This window comes from Macrosteles quadrilineatus, unplaced genomic scaffold (genome assembly GCF_028750875.1).
Source record: "Macrosteles quadrilineatus isolate MER2022 unplaced genomic scaffold, UCM_ALF_1.0 Scaffold_9__3_contigs__length_116548681, whole genome shotgun sequence".
In the NCBI taxonomy this organism is placed as follows: Eukaryota; Metazoa; Arthropoda; class Insecta; order Hemiptera; family Cicadellidae; genus Macrosteles; species Macrosteles quadrilineatus.
Genome location: NW_026542602.1, coordinates 19,768,018 through 19,794,827, shown reverse-complemented (window position 1 = coordinate 19,794,827; position 26,810 = coordinate 19,768,018). Strand labels below are relative to the sequence as shown.

At 30.8% G+C, this 26,810-nt stretch overlaps 1 protein-coding gene across 1 annotated transcript in view; it reads left to right on the top strand.

Annotated features, from left to right (window-relative positions):
- The window catches only part of LOC129004389 (allatotropins-like), a 46,210-nt gene extending 21,670 nt beyond the window's left edge, over positions 1–24,540 (top strand). The window contains exons 2-4 of the mRNA XM_054432960.1: positions 21,249–21,330; positions 22,985–23,196; positions 23,859–24,540. Coding sequence (XP_054288935.1) covers positions 22,985–23,196; positions 23,859–24,018 — 372 coding nt within the window. The 5' untranslated portion in view covers positions 21,249–21,330 and the 3' untranslated portion in view covers positions 24,019–24,540. The remainder of the gene's footprint in view (positions 1–21,248; positions 21,331–22,984; positions 23,197–23,858) is intronic.
- The last annotated feature ends 2,270 nt before the right edge of the window (positions 24,541–26,810 follow it).

Here is a 26,810-nt window from a genome sequence, read left to right as displayed (position 1 = left end):
TTTTAGACGATTGCAGGTGTAAGCATTTAGTTTGCACTTCTCTATAAACTTTAAATAAACATTTAACCTTGTGATCCTTACAAAAGTTGAGATCTTTGTTTGTTTGAAAGTACCAAACGTAGAACCTGTAGAAACAGTTACCTTGTTTGGTCAGCTTTCTGTTTCAAGGATTGTGTCTTAATCGTTTGTATTTAAGACATATAAAAAGGAAAAGCAAATATTAAACTTAAATGGCGTCCAATATTTACAAAGCTCAGGATCTGGAAGACCTCTAATAATGTGTGGGTTTATCATCAAGCGACTTTACCATGTCATTTATATATCATCATATATTGTCTGGATTTATATAAATGTTTGTGTATTTACTTTTTTAGACACCATTATACTGTTTTCTCCGTTAGTGACATTAATCTTTTATTTTCTTTATGTGATGCCCCAAAGCCTAATGAGTTTCTTTGTTTATTACTATTGAATCTTAGGTTGGTTCTGTTCAAAGTTAAGCATTTTTAATACATTTCAACCCAACTAGTTGCACACTTAAATTAAAGTACAATATAATTGAATAAAATGGAAAGAAACTGAATTTCATCCCGATACATCTCGTGCACAATTCCTCGTAGGGTTAAAACAAGTTTATACTTTTGCATTTCTTGAACAATATTCTTTAAACTGATTAAAATATAGAATAATTCACAACCAAACAGTTGTTTATTGTAAGATAAAAACTCTTTAAATACACTGGATCTTACAAAACAAGGAACCTTATCCTTAATTTGTTCAAGTGTATTTTCAGCCATTTCATCTCAAAAATGTAATGTGTACTGCATCGTAAATTGAAATATATCTATATCAGTTCGCAAAAGAAATATTTTTTGATAACAATTATTTGGGGTTAAAACAATGAAGGTGCTAGGGATGAATAAAACATGTGGTTTGAAATGTCAAAAACGAATGCTCAGAAAAGCAGAAGGGTCTCCTCATGTAACGAGCTCATTGTAAAAGAATCTCCCTACTTTAGAACAATCCCAACTAGAAATACAGTTCGTTATAAGATTTGACAATACGACACCGTTTTTAGAAAAGGTTTTTTCTTATTTAAGCCCAGGTATCAGGGGACCGAGCACTATTCGACGATGCTTTAGTTTGTTTAAAATATGAAACATACTTATGTATGATTACCAGCAGATATGTATTTCCACACGTCCAGTAACATCATAAAATACTGTCAAACATGTTATCAGACAGACGATACGAATTTATTTAATCTTAAGCGAGGAATTTGCAGCAAAAAGGAATAAAAAAAAGAAGTTTTCGTGAAAACCATCCCTTGTTCCGAGGTAGAAAATATTCATAGTCTTATCAATGAATATATGAAGCAATCTACACAAGAATGCTTTAATAACTTATGTATACAGTCGGGATTCCTTCATAGGTGTCCAATAGCCAATCCTTAATGTGGCGTTTTTATAGGCCAATCTTTCTATACAAACTGTATCATAAATATGATAAGTTGTGTAAAGCAATAATAATTATAGTTACTTTACAACCAATAAATTTACCAGATGTATAAAAGAAACTTATTTTGGAAAGAACGTTATACAATTTTAGATCTATATACATGGGTTGTGTTTATATTAAACACAGCTGCAAATAGATCAATTTAGACCACTTGTATGATAAATTTTGGTCAAGCAGATATATATTAAAAAAACATGTACTACATTTACTGTCAGCTTGTTATAAAAGCAGTTGCTTTTTTGATGCTTTACAAGGTGAGAACAACTTGTTAATGTGTGAGTTCTGTTTTGACAAAAACATTGACAACTTACGACTATTGCAAATAAACTGACTGAACTGGTTAATAATCATTAATGTTCTTAAATAATAATCTTTTTCACAAGTAAAAATAAGTTTTTTTGAGAATTCGGTTTTTTTCTTACCTCGCATTGTAGTCCCTGATAATTTAGCAAAGAATCTGTCAATGTCTAGTTTATGTAAATTCGAAAAATAATTAAAGGATATTTATTTGTAACAAATGTGAGCCGGAAGCAAATTAGTACTAAAGCTTAAGCTTTTGTTTTGTAAAGCGTTGATCAAAACATAATTCCGGCCCACATTTACATCCAAGGACGCTAGGCATCAGCCGGGATTCATTTTATACATTAGGCTTGGTCGCGGAAATTTCACTAGGAAAATCCAAGACCTCAAGAACTGAAGTCCCACATTCCCCCACCAGACCACACTGATTTTAAATTTTTAAGCATCACAACTATAAAAGATTCAACCGACTAATCTTTTTGGGCATTTTTTAAAATTAGTAGGCCTATAGGAGGGGATATTCCAAAAAACTTAAAAAACCCTTTATGAGCGTAATGTTAACTTCTTAATTTAACAAAAAAGATTATTACCAGTTTATGATTGTAATATAATAATTTTTGCACGTTTTAGTTGTTGATATGTAACAGTCGATGAACTAACATGAAAAAAACCATTACTAGAGGCTATTTAGATTCCTACAAAAACTCTTGCTAGGTATTCATTAAGTCAGATGTTGGTTCTTATCTCAGGAAGATGAATGAAACTGATGTTTCTACCCACATAACCTTCCGTGTACTCAGCATCTTTTAAACTGACATTGAAAACTCCTTAATTTATTTCACAAGTGTTTGAAAGAAAGTTAAGATAAAATCAATGATTTCAGCTAGGAAAGTCGCTTCCCAAATAATTTATTGTTACAAAAATAATTTCTCACATTACCATTTACAACATTTCTGTTTAGCTGAATTGGAAAACACAGAATAATCTGTTTTATTATTAGAAACAAATTTTTTCCTTCAAAATGTATATTCTGTTCCACTACACTACATCCCAACCGCCTGAAACAAAGGTAAACATTTAGTGGAATATATAACTAAGATTTACACTTGTTCTCATCTAAGAATCAGGTAAAGTATGAAAAGTATTTTTTTGTTTGAGTTGGGAATGACGTTACAGGAAGATGAGTAACACTGCTACTGTCATTTTCATGCATGCCGTATTATACCGGGAAACTCGATCACGTGACTAACACTACAGAACGTTACCGGATGCCCTGACACTTATAATCATCGTTTAATTTACATGCAATATATCAATTTCATTTTTAAATATTAATTTAAAACAAAAACTACGTGCGTTTTTGGACGTAATACGTTTCAAGGGAGTAATGACACATACATATTGTTGTGGTTTTCGTAATTGGTAAATATTTTTATGATGCCTTGGTTCTAGATTTTTTATTAAACAAGTTGTATTTTTATTTACCGTGTAAACCTTGTTGTTTAATTAATTGCATTCTTATATTTTTTACAATAAATTATTTAAATAAAATACAAAGCAAGGTATTTTTTTAAGGATATTTGTATAAATACTTGCCTTTGCTCGCTGTTTATTTAAACTGTGAAGATAAACTACCACGGGGGACAGGATATTGTCCGGGAATATACATATTTACATAAAACATTCGTCATATTGAAAGTACCTTAAAAATTAAATACGCTTTTATCTCATAGCCGTTTTACGTTTTTTACTTACATCCAAGATCTTTTATCATATAATATTATGTTTTCACTAAAAACTAAAATACTAATAAAATGACCCTGACCCTTACCATATATTATAATACACTGTAGGTTTATAAATTAATATAGGTGGACTGAACATTGAACATTTCCATTTTTTTAGATATAGCATGTTGTTCAAGTATGTATTTATACATTGAAGAATTGTTTTGACATCATTCTTTTGGGGTGAAACAAAGAGTGAGCTAAGGATGAATAAAACATTTGGTTTGAACCGTCAAAAACAAAGGATCAAAATAAGCAGAAGTGTTTTCTCATGTAATGAGCTCATTTAAGAAGCTTCTCTCAAGTTTGGAACAATCACGTATAGGAATACAGCTTCAACATAAAAGTAAGCTTAGAGATATATTGCTGAGTAAGTATCAAATCAGCTGTATGGGACCGTGGGGGTTTTTCTTTTGAGCTGAATCCCAAATGTTGTAATCTTAACAACTAGGTTAGTTTGAAAATTATATTTTATCAATCACCATCAATGTAGTAAATTGCTGACTCGTATTTAAGAGCAAAGTTTTGTTTACAAATAGTTACAATCTATAAAAATCATTGTGTCCACTTTCGTTATGACTTCATTCCAATAAGGTTAATATGGGGAATCAGCTGGTTTGGTGGTGGATCACGGGACTTAGGTCCCTGAGATACTGGATTCAAATCCCTCTGATCACAAATGGATGTAATCTTATACTTTTGTAATTATACTTTTGTATAAAGCCGCAACATCTAGGACTAGCCTGAATTAATACTGAATGTCCATTTGAAGCTCTTATCATAAAAATAAAATGATCCCCCTTGTATTTACCATGCTCCAAGGCAAGAAGAATAAATTAATGTTGTATGTAACTACAATTTTGCCAACCTTTGTTACCAATTTCTTACATTTTGCTAATCCTATAATAAACACTTGAAAATTACTTAGCTGCTTTTACGCGTGCAAAAGTTGAAATAGAATTATGGTGCAAATACTAAAAATCTATAATTATGTAAATCAAGAATAATTTAAAAAAAAGTCAACTATACTGCATCCAACATTGTTTTTAAAGAAACAATTTTGTTTGAAGGCAGTACGAGTACATTGTAAACTGTCTATACTTTGTATTTCAATTGCACTTTTCTTCTTTTATCATTGCATTCCTTACCGCAAATAGTGTAAAAAGCTCTTTAGTTTTGAAAATAGAACAAAAAAGGGTGAAGAGGAATGGGCGGTATTGTTGTTGTGAGGTCATTAACAATATGTTTATGTTAGTGGACAGAAATCTGTCCTATATAAAGTAATTCATGCCAGTTTACTTTACTATTCTGTATATTATACTACTAGTCAGTATTGTACCTTTGTACCTTGCTCTATTAGAATAGAGCTCACTAGTTTGCAATTAAAAAAAATGGTTTCAAAGTAAAATATAATGGCCCTCTTTACTTTGAAAAGATATTATATTATTGCAAGTGTAAAATATTAACGAGCATTATATTCATCCATTAACACCAAACAACAACAATTCACAAGTTCTACACAATTATTATAAATGCTCAGCAAAATTTTCTACGAATTTCGGAGGAAGTTTTTTTATGGCAATTTGTAAAGTCAGCACTTGGTTTTTATCTGAAAAAGGAGAACTTCACTGATGTTTCTACCCACGTAACATTCCGTATACTTAGTTCACTTCAAACTGACGTGAAAACTTCTTTATTTATTTCTTCAGTGTTTAAAATGTTTAGTAGATTTATGAGATTCAGGGATTCAATAGAGTAAGAAACTTTCCGAAGCATTTCTGGTTATTGTTTTATTTTTAAGATAGTAGAAAGGGGCAATAAACAAAGGGAAATTTTAATCTAAGGAAATTATAATTTGTCTCTGTTTAATAAATATTTGTTTGCGTGCTAATACATACACAAACATAGCCTGTTGCTTCTAGCAACAGAAAGAGCCACGAGGAGTGGAGTAAAGAATAGAGTTTATTTATGTTGTTAAGATTCACCCTGGTCTCAATGAATATTTATTCGTATGAAGTCAGACACGGATGTTAAAAACAGATATGTAATAGTGATACAACACAAGCAACACACACTTTTAATCACGAAATTAGGCCTCCCTGGAATCTTGCTCTAGTGACTAAAATTACAGCTTGATCAGCTTGTCTATGCATTCAAAACAGTAGTTAAATGATAAGTTACTTTTAAAAAATGACTTTTAAACTCGTAATAATTGTTCTTTGACTATGATAGTAAAGAAAAGTAGATGTAGTCTACTAAGTCATCCATCAAACACTCATTCTTAAATTTTCAGTTAATACCTGAAGCAAACAAGATTCATTTCGAAGTCCTTTCGCCTAAATGTGAGATACGAAAGTCATACATAGCTTATTACAACTAAAATAAATTTAACCCTTCGTTTTTATAATTATGATTTAAATTGTTGTCTATCTGTGTTTTAATAGTGGCACTTACAGTATACACTTGAGATTATACGAATACAAAATTTAATGTTAAGGGCATATACGTTTGTCAAGCTCGACATATTATGTTTTCAGGGTGCTTGTTTTCATACTTTGAAATCCAAATATTGTTATGATGGGCGGGAGATTTTACGAGTATTGTACAAAGGAAGTATAAAATATACTGAAAACCTAAGGTACGAGCAGCCTGTCGATTATACAATCTATCAAAAGTTTTCTGACCAACTCTTAGATTCCTTGGACGATGGATCGGAAAAGTTTCCACCCACGCCAGAAACTGGGCGAAGCACCAACTAGTGTGTTATATGAAAATAACATATAAATCTTAATATAGCTTAAATTTATATTCTTAATTCAAGTATATTAAGTGGTTTACCACGAATTCTTTATAATCGATATGCACTTTTACATAATAAAAATGCACAAAATCTTAGTGACTCATCCAACAAATTTAGGAATTAATAGGCCTACTACAAAACATTTCTTTAAAACCATGTATGACTTAACATTCTTATGACATAAATTATTGCGTTATTACCTTTTTGTGATAGTAGCCTAAGTTTTAAATCAAATTAAATAAAAGGAAGAAACATGGGTTAGTATTCACAAAATCTGCTCTTTACTATAAATCAGTACAACAATTGGGTGGGTTGTAGAAAGATACATGAATCATGTTTCTTATTGTAAATGCTTAAAAGATTTCATCAAGCATTCATGTTACATGTTATACAAACTTGTAATCTTCATATAAGGTTTTTTTTATAATATACCAAAACTATAAATTAAATCAATCTAGACTCATAAAGTGCTTAAAATAAAAATGGCATACGACTATGCATCCAAAAGTACCAAAATGGTTGATAGTACGTATTATTTACATATATGTACATTGAAGAACTGTTTTTACACAACAAATTTAAGGTGGCATAAGAAGCGTCTTCTGTATGAATAAAATATTTGTTTTGAGCTGTCAAAAACAAAGGATCGAAATGAGCAGAAGCGTTTTCTCATGTAACGAGCTCATTGTAAAATCTTCTCTCTAGTTTGGGACAATCACGTCTAGAAACACAACTTGGAAATTGGAACTTGAGAATCAGCTTTAAAATATCGTGTTTGAAAAGATAACATCTTTAGTCTGACATTTACAGCATACATATGATTTAGTCTAAATTATTAGTATAAGTTTAGTTTTCGGCTTAATACGTGTTCTGGAGATGATGATAATAGGGTTCAGTTTTAAACTTGTATTTTTTAAATACTATCCTTAAGTAAATATCCTTGATAAAAAAAAAAAAAAAAAATGATGTGTTTGTTTTGCTTTACGAAAATCAGACAAAGCTGTTTGTGTTCGCATTTAGTTAAACAACTTCAATAACACCATAGACAGTATAACAATAATTTCAATCGTGGTTTGGGGTGAGGTTTTAAAATATTTTTTCAGCATGATCTTTATAATGACCTAACATACTCCAATCCCTACACAGAAACACACCCTCTAACATACTCTAACATCCCACAGGTAAAATAATTAAAACCTAAATAGTTAAACGTTATTACGCCTACTCTTTTTGGTACTTTATGTGATGGAAAAACAAAGGCCGAACAATTGCAATGCAGTGGTTTGTAAAAATCTTTTTTTGAATTATCAATTCCATTTCACTAAAAAAAAAAAAAAACAATATATCCATAAAAAACTATATTTTTTATGATTACTCCCTCCTTCTGTAAAAGAGTATTTAAAATGCTTGTCATAAAACATTCCCTTCACAAACCCTACTATAAGCCGCTGTAAATAGATTTCAACTAGGTCAACGTGTAATAATGCTCATTATAAATGGAAGCACTGTTTGTTTGCGTTGGGATGAGTAATGTTTTGACAATGTCAGAAACAGTCACGCTATACAGAATATTGACTAACAGATTTTCCTGGAACTTAATACTCGGGACTACGTTTCTGTGCAGAAAGGACAGTGAAAAAGCAAGTTTGCTTTAAAAAAAGTAAGTTTGCTTTTTAAAAAAGAAAGTTTGCTTTTTTGGTAATCTAACTAATCTAATTTAACTAAATGTGGGTTAAGTATTTACTTGGGTACTTATGTGTCTAAATGTTCTCTATTCAATGCTTACTCAATGTTTATTCATCTGTGTCCGAACCTATTTAAAATGGGATAGCCATACTGTAGGGTAAACTAACATTTTACAGAAAATCGTTTAGTTACATGTTTATGTATTTCTATTTTTAAGTACTAATGTTAGTTAGTGTTTAACATTAAAACCTAAAAAATCTTATTTTATTCGAATGAATGTTACCAATAATTCTCCAACTCAAAGCCTTGAATGAAATGTAATGCAATATAAATATAGTTTTGTTAATCATATTACAGAAACCCTAAATAATTTGGTGCTACGGATACAAATTGCATGCAAACGTTAAAAAGATTGCGTTATAAGAGCCAACAATCAAGCTTTATGTTATCCAAGAATGGCAACAGAAATAACTTTAACTATAAAACTTCAAAACTTTGTTTAGAAATACCTCTGTTTAGAACAACAATATTGAAGATTTTCGTTTTAGTTATGAAAATTCGAGATTTCTCCAACTTTCTATTCGTATTTTAAGTTCCTTCCTTATTAATTATTACATTTCTTACTGCAATCTAAGATAATTAACATTTTCAGAATTCAACTAAGTATCTTATTAAATAAATACAGGAACATCAACAGTTTATTTAGCTTAGAACCCAAATATCTGTGCTGTATAAGATATTCTACAACAACTTCCTTTACCTTTCAGTACATTAGATTAATAAACCTGGAACAAACAAAGGGAAATGCTTAGAAGAAATATGTATGATTGAATCGAGGAATAAACAAAATTAATAACAAAATTTTTCAGCCTGCGAACAAACTAGTCATTTCTAGTTAAAGTACGTTATTTTCGATTTTCTATTTGGAACAGTTGTAAAAGACCAAAAGAAAATTCCAAAAACTCTTACATGGTCAGTATGCTAATTTTATCTAATTATAAGCCATTTCCCACTATAAACGGTGATCTTTTCCCTATGTGATTGAAGTTTTTTTTATGGAACGTTCTAAACTAAAATGTTGTCGCTGTATAGGGTCAATTATTATGATTTCTACCATCATTGACCAATGAAAAATGCCCAACTAGGCCTAGAATCGGTTCTTTTGGAATTCAACCAATGATCTCCAGATTTTTAAGGGAGATGCTATAGCAGTCTATATAGATAAATATTTATATTTTATCCAACCCATGTTTTATAGCAATTCATCTTTAGTATAGTGCATTTGATTTGAAAAAGTAAAAGTTTGAAATGTCAACTTAAAAAACAAATTATAAGCACATAAATAAACCATATTGTTAGTGTAACAGTTTACAGGTACAAACTGTTTATTTGCCGTTGTAACCTAGCATTAAGTATTAAGTCCAGATTCCTTCATTTAAAGCCCATTGCGATGTTCAAACTAAGCTATTGGTGCAACTGCTTGCAGTTTGAACGAAGTTCAAACAATTGTTGTTTTTACGTAAATAGCCAATAACACAAACCAAACTTTATCAAAAACAAAAAAATTCTTGATTACATGCCTTTTGATTTTTGTTTCTTTAATTGGAACGTTCATTTTGTAAATGAGTAAAAAACAAAATAAGTATTACAATAAAATTATATCTATAACTGGTATATGATATTTTAAGACTTTGTCAATAACATAATGAATGTCAGTGATAATTCCATGTATAGCAAGTTCCGTTTGTGTAGCAAACAAAGCTCAAGAGGTTTGGTACAACCACACACATGATAAATGTTAAACAAGCCGATTATAAGCAACATTAATTAAATTTGCTGTCAGTTTTGTAACACAAAGTTGTTCTGTTTATAACTTCCCACTTTGACTCGTGTAAATGGTGTGGACAACTCGTCTCCCAAGTGTTATAATCCATTAATTTACTTAATAATGGTCTAAAGCCTACAATTAAATCGTAACTAAGTAAATTACCGGTCATGAATCAAATTATCGAGATAACGTATCATATTTTTTGTATACCAAATTTTTGTCGAAGAAAATGAATAAATTAATAATAGTTTTTTTTTTTGAAAATATTTGGTGAGGATAACAGTTTATAAACATTTTACAATTTTTTTACTATGCTATTCTAAGGTTGGTGTCGGTTATCAAGTGACATGTTAAACTAAATGCTCAACTCCATTCATAAGCAGACAATCCATTAAATACTATTATAGCCAGGAAGTATAAAGGCGTTGTATACTTTTACTAGCTGTAAACCCGTTCTACGGACGAGGAACTTGTAGTCAGTTGAAACCTTCTCAGAACAGCAGTTGGTTTGCATATTTAGTGTGCATTTTTTCAGATACGCAGGGAAAACTATTATATGAATACACACAAACTTTGGCAAATACCAAATCTGACAGTTTCAAGCCAAAACAAATGCTTAGCTATCAAATATAAATCTTGTTAGTATAAATCAACGGAGTTGTATACTTTTCTTTATTTTAACGTATTTTTGTCTAAACCTTTTTAATAACTTTCTCGTAGTAAGAGTTTGGCAGATTACCCGGTAGCACTATTAAACTTAATATTTGGTTTCAATCACATCTCATTTAAAAAAATAACTTGCGAACTACTTAAGACATGCTGATATTGTGAACGTTAAAGAGAATTTTTCCTTCCTTGAAGAAGCGATTTGTGACAAATGAAATATTTTGTGGATGTATCGAATTTGTTTGATTACCATTTGATTTCTATGTCAATAATATGCTATCTTTTATAATATAAAAGATAGTACCAAAAAGTTGACGTATCCCATGATATATTATATAATGGGATACAGCATATTTAGGTATAACTTTGACTAGATACATCAAGGAGGGGTTTGATGAATATCACTAAGAAAACCTTAAATATAGGTTTTTATATTTCAATGAAACACGTAACAAATAATTATTTTCAAAATGTCAATTTGTGTTCAGCTCACTTTAAACAACCCTTTAAGACTTCGCAATTTATTTATTCAGTGTTTAAAAGGAGGTTTAAGGTGATTTATGACCTCGTTGCCTTAATCGAGAGAGCTTATTAATTTGGGTTAAAAAAGATTAAGTATTGATGGCGTGGTCCTTGCTTACTAAGATAGGATGGGAATGTAATGATACAGTGATACTGTATATAATTTGTTTATTTCGGTAGAACATCTTTGCACAGAGTTTACCTAATTAATTAATGCTGATATGAAAATGTCTTGATAAAACCCGTTGTGTTGCTCATTTGTGGGTTGGAATACAGAACTTGGTAGAATAAACTACAGCAGAATTAGAAAATAATCAAAGTGATTTGCTCACTTGTTACAGATTAATATATGCTTGTAAACATCCTGCTCCTACAAATAAAGGAAAGGTTAACTTAAGAATGAATCCAAAACTGTGGTTACTTTAAACATCTACTTAGAGAGGGTAACATATTGGCAGAGGCTACCTACGTCTTGAAATATATGTCCAATTTAACTTCATCTTCACAAAAACTGGCTTCGTCTGGTCCATATAGATGAGACGTCTTTTTCACTACCAATAGGCAATAGTATTACTCAATCTTCCATCTCAAATATCTCTTTGTCAGAGCATTGTTATTTACAGTATGTTGTTGATGGTTAACAATTTCAAATATTTAGCTAATTAAAAATATATCAATCACAATATTTTTGCTTCTAGTACGGATTTTTTTTTAATTCATAGTAAGCAAAATCAACGTACACATTCGACAGTACATTCAATTTTTGGGATGAAAAATACATTATAAAATAGTATATTTATATACAACAATAGTGTACGAAATACAAATATTTAAGAAACTAATAAATTGCCATCAAGAATTGTATAATAATTAAGCAAATAAACTATTTTTCTACGAGCAAGCTCGTATAAGTAAAACGGCCTTTATTTCTGTTGCGTGCTGTTAAATATCAATCTTACGTGTAACTTAGGAACAGTTAATCTTTGTTTTACTACACTATGACATGAGCTTACAAAACATTTTAGGTTCTTACAGTTTATTGGTCAATACATTGAATTTTAAAATAGGGCACAGTAGTGAAATACATCAAGTGTCTTAGTAATTTTCTTCACCTTACATGTCTAATAAACTTTAAGTTACACAAACAAGTTTGAATTTCATTTTAAAATACTCTGTTATACAAAAAATAGCTGGTTGTACCTCCCAATAGTAAATAGTGTTGTCGTTAGTAGGTATATGAAATATTATAGTATATAAATGACCAAGAAATGAAAAAATCATTAAAGATTAGTAGGGGAATGAAAGTTGAAATTTCCTTGGATTTTATTGCCTTGTCTCAAGTTAAGGTTCACTAAATAGAAAGTTGAAAATATCACTCATCGGATAGTAATGTTTTGTAGCAAACCTACTCATGGGGATGGTTAGATTCTATTAATAGCTATCTAAGCTAATGATAATTACTATTAATAGCTATCTAAGCTAATGATAATTACGTGTATATCTATACTGATTTATATTATTAATAATAAATATCAATTTATATTTGACTTATTATTTGTATATTATTGTATATTGATAAACTTTTTCATTACCATTTCATGGGTGTTATTTTTTTATCGGGCGGAGAACACATACATAATTTATTTCATATATTTTTCTGACGTGTAAAAGGATCTATTTATTTATCAGATAAAGCATGATCAACCAGCATACGATCGCAGTTTAGCTTAGCTGTTTGTACATGATACAAACTCCCCATGCAGTTTAATCGCATGTTAACAACACCAAACATGTTTGTGACCTACGCGTGTGTGTGTTTAAATGTTTAGTTACATGTAAACGTCAATAGCTTCGAACTGTTTCGTGGTCTTGCTTCCGATACTTCAATGTGATATGCTTGGCTTAACATAAAGTTGCAAAACATTTTTCAGATACTTTAGTTGTCATAATACAATCAGTGTATGGAATCTTTCCAGCTCAATACATTTCAATACCCACATAAAACCAGATAAAACACTCATGTTTTTCGTTGTAACTTGATTAATTTTTGTAAAACATGATGGTATGTATGGTATTCAGCTACAATTTATTTTACCATTGAATTGATTTTATTTATTTTACTTAAACATATTAAGATTAAGTAAAACGAAAGTTTAATGATAATGAAACGTTTTAAACTCATAAAACGTAACTTATTAACGAAGTCGTGAAGATTTATTTATATTTTTTAACAATAAATGAGTACCGGTACTGTTATTCTTTTGAACACAGCAACCACTTGAAAAAGTGATAAAACGTGTGTTGAATAAATGGTAAATAGATAGATATGTATATATATATATATATATATATACTTCTTAAGCAACTCATTGTTCTTTTTCTCAAAAAGCCTGTACTTATCTGAGAAGGTGGGTTTGATCAAAGCTTCAGAATTTACATACCTTTGCCGCGTGACCAGCCCTAACTTCATTTGCAACTGAAGTCCTAACTGTGAATGTAACTGGAAACGTGACTCGAGTTTCAATGCTAAATTATTGCCAATTTAAACATTTCCTAGCTAGTTGAACAGTTTGGAAACTTTTAAAAGAAATGCATGTTGATTTTGCAATGTTATAATTTTCTTTTAAATGTAATTAAATTTTACACTAAAGAGTATACAAAACGTTATACGTTATAATTTTAAAGGTGCGACATATTGATTAGAAACATTTAGATATCGTTAGATTAGGCCTACTTTAAACCGTAAGACACTTTAAAAAATCTTGACATAACCATTTTTCATTTTTAAATGGCTTTGAAAAAATAAATCAGGAGACGCCCCAATAGACTCATAAACTTCAATTTTGTACTCTTGTCTAAGCTATTGACTTGAAAAAAAAATAATTAAGAAGAAACCAATTAAAATATTATCAAGTGTTTTAAGTCTATAAAAAGTAATTGTAGCTATTTATCTTCGAGCTTAAACGTAAAATAATTAATGAATATAGAAAAACAAGCTAACTAATTAATAGCTTGCTTCAAATGTGCATTTTTGTAATGATTTTCCCCACTCTATGTACTAAAAACTAAAAACAAAGGTCTGTCGTTAAAACACACGTGATGTCAGTTGAAAGCAAGCAATAAACTAATAGCCTCGTCTAAATAAATATATTTTGCATTTCAAGCCATTATTAACGTTAGAAACCATTGCAATTCGTAATTACTTTTGATTACGTTGTATCATTACTTTAAATACATAATAAATCACACACCTTCATGGTTCTCACAGAAACTAGGTATATATTTAGCAACATTCATTAATTTACCTAGTGTGTTTTTATGCTTTTAAATTTAATGACTGTATAACTGTATATTATAAGTGAGAACTATATTTTATAGCAAGCCGTTTGTACGTGAAACTGGAAATTTCCTCAGTTGCTGATTCACAGAAAGACTTTTTATATTTGATAAAAATTTGCTGTTATTACAAGTTATTAAATTTCAATATGACCATAATACCATTGAAATACATTTACGTTGTAATTAGGAATATCAACAGCATCCGCAATACAATTTAAAATTACATTTAGCTCAGTAAGCATTATTAATTTAAAACACTTTCAGTTCAACCCTTTCAGCAGGTCAAACTTCTGCAACCGAAATTATACTTGCAAATTTGATTGGGTACGAGTTGCAATGTTAACTACTTTGAAGCTTGCGGTGATTTATTCTAATTGTCTAAACGCTCAAATGATTAAACTACTGCATTTTATACTACTTATAACAAATATTTTTGATAAGTTATACAACGGTTATTATTACGTTTAATTTTAAACATGTTCAGTAAAACCCCGATTAAATGCAATCAATAAGAAACATTTTACAAAGGTCTTGATACAATGTTGTTAATTGATGTTTATTATTCAGAAAGTGTTGTTGAAAATATTATGACCGTTTAAATGTTTGATTTGTATGTAATTTTTAGTTTAAGTTTCGTTCCTGTATGTTAAAACTAAACCAATTGTGTGAGAATACTGTTTCAACTGCATATTTATAAGTTTTTAAAATCTTTCAGCCTCTAAGTTTTTGTGACAAGATTAAACAAATCATTCTTGCTTTTTAATTTTACTGTGACAAAAGTGTATTGTAAAAAGCCACGCTTCATGTAAATATAATTTAAGTGTATTGCTTTATGTTAAGCTGCCAGTAACTTGAAGTACAGTAGTCCAAAATGAGCGGTGAATTTTATTGACTAAGTAAAGGCGCTTTATCCTTTGTTGTACGTCTATGATAAGTTTCTTAGTATCAAAAGAAAGAAGAAGTAATACGTCTTTAACTGGTGTAAATTTGCATCTATTGTTTTTATATATTTTAAGTAAATCATAGGGTGATAATTGTTATCCAACGGCACTGTTTCTTTCACATTTAAAATAGCTATAAACATTCTATTGTACACGATTAAAACGTTAGTGAAACATAAAACAAATTTATGATAATTTGTTGGCAGAAATTAATTATTTGATTTGCTTTTGTTTGGTTTGGAAACAGAATTTTAGTAGAATGACGTTTCCCACTAGGCAATGAGTAAATAAATCACTATTACAATTTTTAGACGTATAATAAACATGTTATGTATTTTCTCAAAGACATATACATGATTATAGTTTTTCATTACCGGCATTTACTAGTTATTGGGACAGCTTATAGCTTTTAACATACTAGTTATATACGTCTGCAATATAAATCTTAACTCTGTCTAATACAAATTGTCAATTGGAAATAGAAGTGAGTTCAAGAGAAAAAATATATTTAATTACGATTTGTCATGCAAAGTCTTTTTACCATGTTAAATTTTCTATTTCAAAAATATATTACTATGTTATAAAAAGAAACCACACTATTACGCTTCTAAACGTGTCATCTAAACATTTATCCACAGCTTCATGTTTTAACACTTTGAGTCGCAATGTACATTGCAACCGTAGAGATCGAAAACACAATGTTTAGAATCATCTGCTCTGAGACTTTGGCAACCTCAAAAAGGATCTGTACTGAATTATTCAAATCCAATTCTGTTTTATCACAAGTGAATTCAGTCTTTACGATAAGTAGACTTTTCGTGGAGAGTTTATAAACTTGAATTTGGGTATAATATGCGTTTGTTAGTTAGATGATTTATAAAAAATTTTATCGTTTATTTTATTTAATAATACATTTATTTATTTAATATATTTTAGTGCAAAGCTGAGTAGCTTATAACGCTCACCAAAAATATACAGTTTGCTGGTTTGAGCCTGAGAGAAGTCAGTCTTTCGTTAGTTGTTCGATACTTGGCTCAGCCGTACTTAATCATTTGACATGAAAAGATGATTTTGGCTATACAAAATGTTTGCTTAGTCAGTGACAAGGCTACCCATTTTGTAATACTCCATTTTATTCTCAATCCCCTTTCATTTTTAGTTTGAAATACACACTGAATACACACTTAACAATAAAAAGTTGTTAACCATTAGTCGAACAGTGACACATCTTTGTGGTAAAACCAAGCGGGGAAAACCAGAGGCAAGGGCAGGAGAGATATCCGAAGGCCTTAAACAGGAATTGTATTGTTTTCGGCCCAATACGCTTTTACCGAGACCGGTTAATCATCTGTACAACATTCACGGTAACTCAGATGGGTCCTCTTCTCTAACATTATTATTAACCTTAATCTTATTAAATTTAAACACACCGTTTATAAGGCCTTCCTATCTTCCATACAGTACACATAGCCTATAGGATGAATAAAAGGGTGAACGCTTAAAACATATTTAGCACAAATACAGTATTTGCGAAGCAACTGTTACTATAAGTTTGTTAACAATAGGTTTAGTCTACAAAATATCGTCTATAGTCACTTTTGATAGGTTGAAGACGAATCATTGTTCATGAATTATAAATGCTTCTTTCGGTTAACGTCAATCGAATTTAGCAAAGATAATATTGAATATTCTCTTTGTAAGTTCAAAGAACTCCGTGTGACTAGCATCTTCCTTGATAAATATATCAAAAACATTGTTTATTAAAAATAGTAGGTGAACCACCTAGGCAGAGCATATTCATCCATGAACAAAAATGGTTTCACAATTAGCTTTTAATTGTTTTTGGGCTTAAAATTGACGATTCTATGCTTATAGCCTACTTCATGATTTTGTTACAGATTGACGGGGTTAACTGAGAAGCTAATTTACTCTTGATTCAGATTTGGTCACTTTTTACCGAAAGCTTAAGTATACCCTAAAAGTTCCTTCTCTAAGTACATCAAATGTTCAATCTGTTAAGTGCATAAAATACTAGAGAACTATTTGAGAAAAAATTGAATAATTGTAATAAAAAATACAATGCCAGCTTGATCTTTACGATTGTGATGATGAATTGAATACCTTCAAGTCGTTTGGTGCTACTTTTCGAACTTACTATTAACTAACACTACCAGTTTCTCTTAACTAAATTCTACTAGAAACTAATCTTGATCTTGTATGAAAATGCTCCCCCTTACAAGAGACATGTAAATACGCATATAACACGCCAGGTGTAAGATACAAATCTGATTTGAAATTTAAATTTACACGCACTTTTTGGAGCATTAGAGATAAGGGAAGCAGGTTTTTATAGAGAGGATTTATTTAACCAATTAAAAGTTTGGAAACTTAATGAGTTAAGGCAACATAAATCAGAATGTATATTATACTTCAATAATGCTAAAACATTTAAAATTAAAAGTTATTCCAAAGTTATGGCAATTTATAGGTTGATATACATTTAATATGCTTTCCTTAAAACAATAGGCCTATTTATTCTATTTTTAATTTACAAAATCCAAAACTTTCCTATTATACCCTTAACCCAACTAACTAATCTGAAGTTATATAACGATTTCTTTTCGACATGTAACGATATTTCTCGATTAATCATAGCCCTAACAAAACTATGTAAAAAAATTAAGTTGGTAATATCATACACCTTTCACTCTTTTTTTGTACGTTTAGACTAGAATTAACCTATTTGAAACCACATTTTATATTCCTTATCCCATCAATACATTTAGATACAAATGTAAAAGAGAACGACATACTTATCGTATGACCAGAATACACTTACGATAAAACCAAATTGGACCTGAATTATTCATTAAAGATCTCTTTTCATGAAACAAAACCCTCAGAAGACGGGTTTGTTTCTAGGTTATTTTGTTACAAATGTCTCGTTGATATTCATTGTTTATCAATAGTCACCCAGAACACATAGAGAAGTACTAAGAACACTAAGAACAACATACCAAGATTTCAATACAGAAATACAACGCTTAATTACAATTCGGTAAGGATAAAACTAATTTGCCTGTGGTGTAATAAATTGTAACATGGTATTTAATTAAATACTATTAGATTTAAACTTTTTAAACTAGCATTATACGAGTAACTATGTTTCAATATACTTTTGTTTATTATTTACCAAGACTTTTGGAAAAGTGATATATATTTTTTCATACATTAAAACGTTATAAACGATGTTTGTGAACAGCTCAGTTGATGAACTAGACTAATTATGATTTTCTCAAATTTAAAAGTTAAGTTGTGTGTATTGCTTTTTATGCGAGTAGGAGTTCCAAAATAAAGAACTTGTAGTATCTTGAATACATTTAGAACAGAGCTTTATCCAAATGAATGTACGTGGCTGAGAATATTTTACTAGTCTTTGCCACATTGATCAAAATATTTATTTCAAAGGCCAGGATTCCCATATGAACATATATGCAATTCGCACATATATCCATGTAATAAACGTATCCAAGAACTGATGGCTCAGTCAATAATTGTGGGCTTGACTGCGTAACCAAATCCGTTATATATCGGGTTCATTTCTTAGAACTGCCACTAACAAAACCATAGGCCTACTACTGTTCATCCTGGTTAGTCTTTATAATGAGTTTAATCGTTTACTACTTGATATGCTGGAAATGTTCCATCATAGTCCAGATGGCATACTATCTAGCAAAGTGAAGGTTAATAGAGGCTACAAGCTTTTTTATGTAATTAAAACTACTTTATGTATACTTAAGATAAAACTAACATAATATTGTGAAAATAGTATGATGATTTATATGTATGTATGAGTTAATCATCATGATATTTTCTTTTACTTAATCATGTTATTTTGATAATTAATCATTACGAACAAACTGTGCTCTTTCCTTCGACCTTTTATTCTTGTTTTATTCCCTCAAACAACAGAAAAAAGTGGTAAAAAGGATTAAAAATAGATTACACCGAAATTTTTGGTAAATTTATATTACACCTATTGTTGTTCATTTATGATTGGCATTGACCCATTCGCTTAGTATTACAAGATGCTTAGTTTTAATAAAAACACTGAAACCTACATCTTCACGTTCTCCATGTGTAAAATATGCACTGATCTTGAGAAAATATAAGTTATGGTTCAAGGTAAAAGATAAAGAATAATGGTTCCTGAGAGCTGCTGGCATTATGTGATAAGTTCCTGTCAGTCTTGAATAAAGATCCGAAATTTATCACTTGGATTTATACGTGGGTAACTGTAGGTTAGTGTATTCAATTTACTGTACCTTCCTGAATACGTCTTTAGGGTGTTACAAGTTACAAGATTATGTTGTAAATAAATGTTTACAGTCACAAACACTCTCAATAAACAAATATTTACAAACCTTCCAAAATCCTCACAAATGCTCAACGTCTTTTGGCAAAATTTTTTGTTTTTTTTTTGTTTCTACTATCAGTTAATAGTGAGTAACTAAGTTCTTTCCCCTTAAATATTTCGTAAAATTGCTAAAATGTCGTACATAATTGTGCTCATCATTTTTTATTCCTAATGTAGCACCTACCCAACAGGATGTATTACCTTATACATACTAAGGCTGTGTTGTTGACCACTTGTATCTTTTAAAGAATAAAATTAAAAAGATTTCTAAATAAAACTTGGCAGGTGACTAAGGAGATGATGTTCACACTCAAATTTATCATCAATATACTCTTTTACGGAGTAGTAGGCTCTTTGAAGAAGACTATCGCGTACAGCCATGGAAAACTTTTTCTCCCAAATACTGCTCTGTGTTCTTGAAGTCGGAATCTAGAAATATCAATTTTGCTTCTGCTGCGTATATTCTAGCTATGAAAATCTCCTCTGGTCTTTCGTAGCTCAATGTTTGACCAAGGGAGGAGGTTATATACTGCCCAATAACAGTATACGAGAGGTCGTCCAGTGGTCGAAATTCGACCAAAAATATGTAATGTACTCACTTCTCTATTTTCACCCCACACTGTAAATAAACATGTGATTGGAGTTTCTTCCATTTGTTTTGATTTTCTGTTTATATTTCGTTGTTATTTCGTCACCAGCATGGCAACGCATAAAATCCATGTTAATTTTTTCAAATTTTCAAACTCATTTTTTGTGCTTATCTTTGAGCCTATTTAAATTTATAAAGGGATTCTGCACACCTACAGGAAAATTGCTATCTAACGGTATGCGCAGATTTACCCCACGATGCACACAAGCTGAGAAAAAAGGTTTTAAAGAAACATGCTTGCCTATTAATATATAGATAGATACTTTTAGCCTTCTAAAGATTGGCTTACAATGTTTAAAAGGAGCGCCAGATGTCATGGCTCTCAAGGCAGTTTCTTGTAGCCTAAGTACTCCATCACATCCTGAAGCAGCAGAGAAGTATGTCGTACGGTAGGTGACTATGGAACATTCCGTGAAAATGTTTATAAGCTACTCTTCAGTCTAGCTTAAGTGAAGCCTCCCTTATCCTTACGGGTAATTAGACAGCGAAAATTATTGAACTTAAGTACTGGGTAGCATGTAACTTAGGAAAAAAGCTTAGTACTCAACTAAATGTCCTTTTAACGTGTTTAAAAAAAGTTACGGAAAATATAAAACATTTTGATGTTTTAGCTGGAACATCAATATTTTTACTATAGGTTTGAAAACGATTTTAGTCAACAGAAAACTGAACCTATTCTTATTCTACGGTTATAGCGTAAATAAAAAACCCACAGTATTTTAAAGTGTTTTTGAGCAGTTTTTTACGGTTTATAGTACACTGCGATTGATATAAGGTGATTTTCTTTTGTTCCAGAGACCAGCCCGTGTGATTGCAGCCCGCTCTCTAGCGTTGCAGTAGCCCTGGTCTTTCCTTTCCGGACTATAGAACACCTTAGGTAAAATAATCCCATCATCATTAAGTTGAAAAGTATGCTAAATGATTTAACAGTATAGGTACCTAATGATCAGGTTTTTCACCTTGAGAAAATATATCGCCTTCGGAACTGAGCTAGTTGTCCTTGATAACTGGTCTTGAGTAAATAATCCTTGCCAAAGACACAACAAATCTTCGTCAATGACAGTCATTCTCACACATATAGCCAGATTGTAATGCACTGCTTGTCGTCCCTGCTTCAGTGTATTGTAATACACATATTTGTCTTGTATCAAATACACTTGTATCATATGTGTCATTAATAAACTAATTTTATAATACATAATGAGAACTTTGAATGACTGTGTAAAAAGATCCGAAAAGACAACATTGGGAGTGTTTTGTTACCTAATTAATAATGGAGAGAGCAATTCCTGAAAATCTGTATTACTAAGATTATGTGATAAATTGAATTAGTTTTTAAGAATTCTTAAATAATTGTTCGTTATATAAAACTATCACAAAATAGAATAACCAATTCAATAGTTGGATAACCCAATAGTTCGGTTTGCCGTTGTAGCCAAGAAAAATGTTCATTGATTTATAATTATCTTTTAGTTCTACAAAATAAAGATTATTCTTACCCTTAACGTTAATAAACAGAACGGAATAACACGTTTTCAGTTCACAGTTTTTAGATTGATCAATAATGATACAGCCATCTTTGTTTTGATTTAATTTACTCAATTAAATTTTCTCATTTTAACATACGGTAACGCTGATTAACTTTGAATTAAAACTATTGTGATGTGTACAGAATTGTATCAAGATTCAGTTGAAATTCGTTTTCCTGTTTAAAAGAGGGCACAATAAACGAAACTTCTAGCGCTTAAAAGCTTTTTAAACTGTTGGATATCAACAATTGACAATGCATAATTAGGCATAAATAAATTTCTTCTTGCTCATGTACTGATATCTTTTCGACTACTTAAAAAAAGTAGACACAAGAATCCGCCGCCTTTTCTTGGTAGCAAAGTATCTGAGTATAAGCTATGACTGGTTTTTACTACTTAATTAAGTAACGATTTGCAAAAGACGTACACTAATGTCTAGCTAATCTATTTGGCGAGGAAAAGTCCATTTAGCCTATTACAGTACTTCCAAAATATTTTGTTTAACTTATGTTCTATATTGATGTTCACCGATGGAAAAAATCTACTAACATAAGGAAATCCACGCAACTTAAAAAAATCATAAAACTCCACTAAGGTTCGCTAAATTGAGGAAGTTATTCTGTCAGTACTCGGCATGATATAGAATTTCTTTTCCATTTGTATCTTATATATTTTTATGTTTTTTCTATCCACTTATATACAGCTAATGTGAGAAACCCAATAAGTGAAGTCAACACTGGCTGTCCATATTTTATTTCTACTGATTATTTACATGTAACTACATTTTACATGAACCTTCTTGTAACTTCCAAATTCTAACTTAGCCCCATTCTGAGACTTTTTAGATAAATAAATATTGAAACTTTCAATAAAACATGATTGAGATAAGATGCTGGATGACTACAAGGATAAATACTAACATTCTCTACCGCACCTATCAGTTTGCCTGTAATGTAGTCACAAACAGTATTTTATTCATTAAAGTGTCGATTGTATGTTTAGATGGGCTCAATGAGGGCGTACACGGTGCTGATGTGGTTGCTGATACTTCTGGTGACGGTTGCCACGGGGAATGTCCCAGTCTATATGAGGGACAAACCCAGGTCGATACGGGGCTTCAAGAACCACGCACTGTCCACGGCTCGCGGTTTCGGCAAGAGAGCAGACTCTGAGATGATCAGTCCTGACATGCCACCGACTAATGAGGCTAACAGGTAAAATTGGAATGGCAAGGTTTAAGAACTGAATGGATCATCCACTGTGGGACGACTTAGATTTTTTTTGTCTTTATATGTGTAAACTAGCTGATCTGAATTGTACCTGAATCTGAATTGTAATTGTATCTGACTACTAAATTCCCGTACGTAGGACGGGCTAACACCTCGTATGTTATTAAAAGGTAACAAACCAAACGTGTGATTACATTTTCACTAATTATTTGGTGGTAATATTGTATATTCCTTAACTCCCTATCCCCAGACAATTTTGCAATTAAAACTGGAAGTAAAATGTGCATTTACTGGTGCCTATCTACATACGAGGAGTGTCAATAACATTTTTGTTCTCTCTAAAAGGAATACTTTACCTTATATCACTTTTTGGTCTACTTTCGCTTCTTATTTAATACTTTTAACAGTTGTTGAATGATCGGGAACTTGTATCGATGCTTAGAGAGGGTTTAATGTGTGTGAAGTTTGAATAGGGTGACCAAGCAATTCTTGCTATTCTCTAGTTCGATCCGATGTGTGAAATATAAAGTAATTGATCATATGATAGTTTGCTTTTTAAGTACACATTTTTTTGCGAATACAATAAAGGGATAAGTAGTTTTTTTCTACATTTATAAAATTTAATGGTTATCGATATTTGTTCACAGTTTCCCAGCAGATTGGTTTGCAGATGAACTACAAAATAACGGCGAGCTGGCACGACTAATAGTTCACAAGTTCATAGATTCGAATCAGGACGGAGAGCTGTCTGCAGATGAACTGTTAAGGCCATTGTTTGAAAAACCACAAGCTATCCCATATAAGTAAACCCACGACTAAAGCCTGGAGACACTGGAAGGCTTCGAACAACTACAAGTTATCTTTTATTAGATTTAGAGTTTAAAACCAATTTTAGGAAATTTTTTAACTAGGTATTAATCTGTTCCCTGCAATTCTTGTATTGTTCCCATATGTTACTTGGACAAATTTATCACAACGGAAAGAATGACGAAAAACATAACGTAAGGAGAGGTATAGACATAAAATTGTTAATTTTTGGTAGAAATATGACTCTTGCACTTATACTGTACTTTGGTTTGTAGCCACTTTTTAAATGTGTTTGGTTCGATTTCGACCGTAAAGTGGTCATCTTAAATTGAAGGATGGCCATATTCTTTTATCATTTTCTTACCTATAGTTCAACCATTTTATGCTGTGTATAAAGTAAACCATGTCTAACAGCCACATCAGTTGCTTAGTTGCAGGTTTGTGCTGCACAAGTGTATGCAATATACAGTATTTGTAAAGTAATGTCTTAACAAAGAGCGTTACTTCAATTTGATTCTAATTTTAAGAAATCCTCTAGAGCATACACCTTTATTTAAAACATTGCATTTTACCAATAAATAGAAAAGAATTATTAACAAATTATCTAGCTTTTTAAAATATTACCAAAGTTGGTATCCAGAATATTTTAAACCTCAATTTTACAAACTTATAGCATTTTTTTAGAGCCAAATTCCTTGAAAAACACATTTGTTATGTTTGTTTAGCTGTTTTAGTAGTAAAATTGGGGTTTCAGTTAGCCAATGTAAACTACTGTTGAATTGGTCTTGTATTCAAAGTTATTATTTTATAAATCAATCGAAAGAACGCTAGTTCAAACCACAAGGAAAAAAGGAATAATTCTTTGCAGAAACGTTAATTTTAAACTTATTCTTAATACAAATAGTAATAGTAGTATTTTATTATAAAATAATTGCTTTTCTTATAAAAAAAACCCTCGACTCTCTTATAGACTTAATGATTTCTTATCTAATTTAAATTGTATGAACAAACAATGAACATATTTGATCATCTTATAGTGTTGTAGTGTTTTGAAACATTGTTTGTACACCACAGTTTAGTGACTGAAGCTGTCTCCAGGCAACCGCAACCCATTTTTGGGTCGCGGGTTTTGAGCGACTCTCCTTTGAGCCCACCGACTTGGGTCGTTCAAAACCCCTCGACTCCTGTAAATAGTCTCTATGTTTTATTTTACTATCAATGTTGAGGTCAAAAGATGTTTACATAGTCTATGTAAATGGAGTAATTGTTTACAAATAAAATTCCATTTTACCGTTACCAAGCTGCAGAATTTTGACTTTTTATTCCCTACAAATCTCTTTATGTAGTAACAACAAAGGTTTATTAATAAACAAAGGTTTTCAATCACTTACGAATGTTTCTTTTGAGAAGACGTTATGCTGTGTTGAACGTAACTTAAGTAAATTAATAGCATTGTAATAAGGCAGGTGCATATAAAAAACCTTTTGTTCGAAATCTACTATTGGATACATTTGCCATCCATATAAACACAGTGCAGAGCCAAATACTAACCAGTTCTTGCACGTTTCTTACCAAAGGTCAACTACACCAGCCCGTAAATGTATTACAACTGGTTTTGAGTAGTCCAGACTCAATTAAATATAACATTAATAAGAAAACTTTTTGGAAGTTGGTTTCTTAGACATGAAGAGGAAAATGTAAACGACTTTAATTATGCTGGTTATCTTATGATTGAGATCTAAGGAGTCACACTAGCATGCCTTACATATAAATAATTTGTACGTGCTACCTACACTACGAATTAGTCTAAGAGTGTTACACAGCAGAATTCTGCTCATATTTATTTTATAAATATATATAGTGGATTATGTTTAAATAAAATTAAAGCAACATGTAGAATGTGTTAAACACGTCTATTTTTAGCATGCGTTTATTAATAATCCCTCAAAAGGTTCAAAAATGGAATTAGTGTGTTAGCCAACCTAATCCAATTAATGTGCTAGCTAACCATTTTAATTTTAGTTCAAAATATCTATTCAAATTAATGAAATTTGGCAAAAATTTTGAAAAGCAAAAACTGATTAGGTAAGTGGTAGACGCAACCAACACTGAAGGACGCCGTCATTTTATAGTACTGTAATAGTATGGTTAAAGTATAAAGTGGAACCAATCTATTTTGAACACCCAGTATAATTAAACTGGCATATTTTTATTTTTGTCAAATGTTATAAAGATCAAACTGAAAACCTCATAGTTAGTTGATTTGATTGTTAGGTTGGTTAGGTTGTTGGTTGTTAGGTTGTTGGGAAGTTTATTCATACTGTACTTGACTTTTCTCTGACCAAAAGTAAACACATTCAAGACATCTAAGGGGCAAGTTGACGTCTGTAAATTAGTCTTTTTTATAATTTGCACCAACAAATTTTTTAAGACTTCCATCACATAAGTTAGCAATGTAAAACTATGTTTAATTGTGATATATTGACAGATGAAATACTGAGAGATTAAATGCTTATGGTAGCTTGAAACATTGTACTTCCACACCATAAAATATGAATCCCAAACTGTTAAAGGTTTAGTGGGGAGCCAATAACGTTTTAAGTGGATTTACTCACAATGGAGTTTGGTTTATTTGGCACATTGCCTTATACGATGTGGATATAGCAAACACACTGAATGGTTTACATCATCTCCAGTGTTGAGGATGAAGTTGAGTTGAATTATTGGACTTATTAGGATCATATAAGTGATTGGTTGTATAAAAATTACATTGCTACAGAATTAATAAAGTC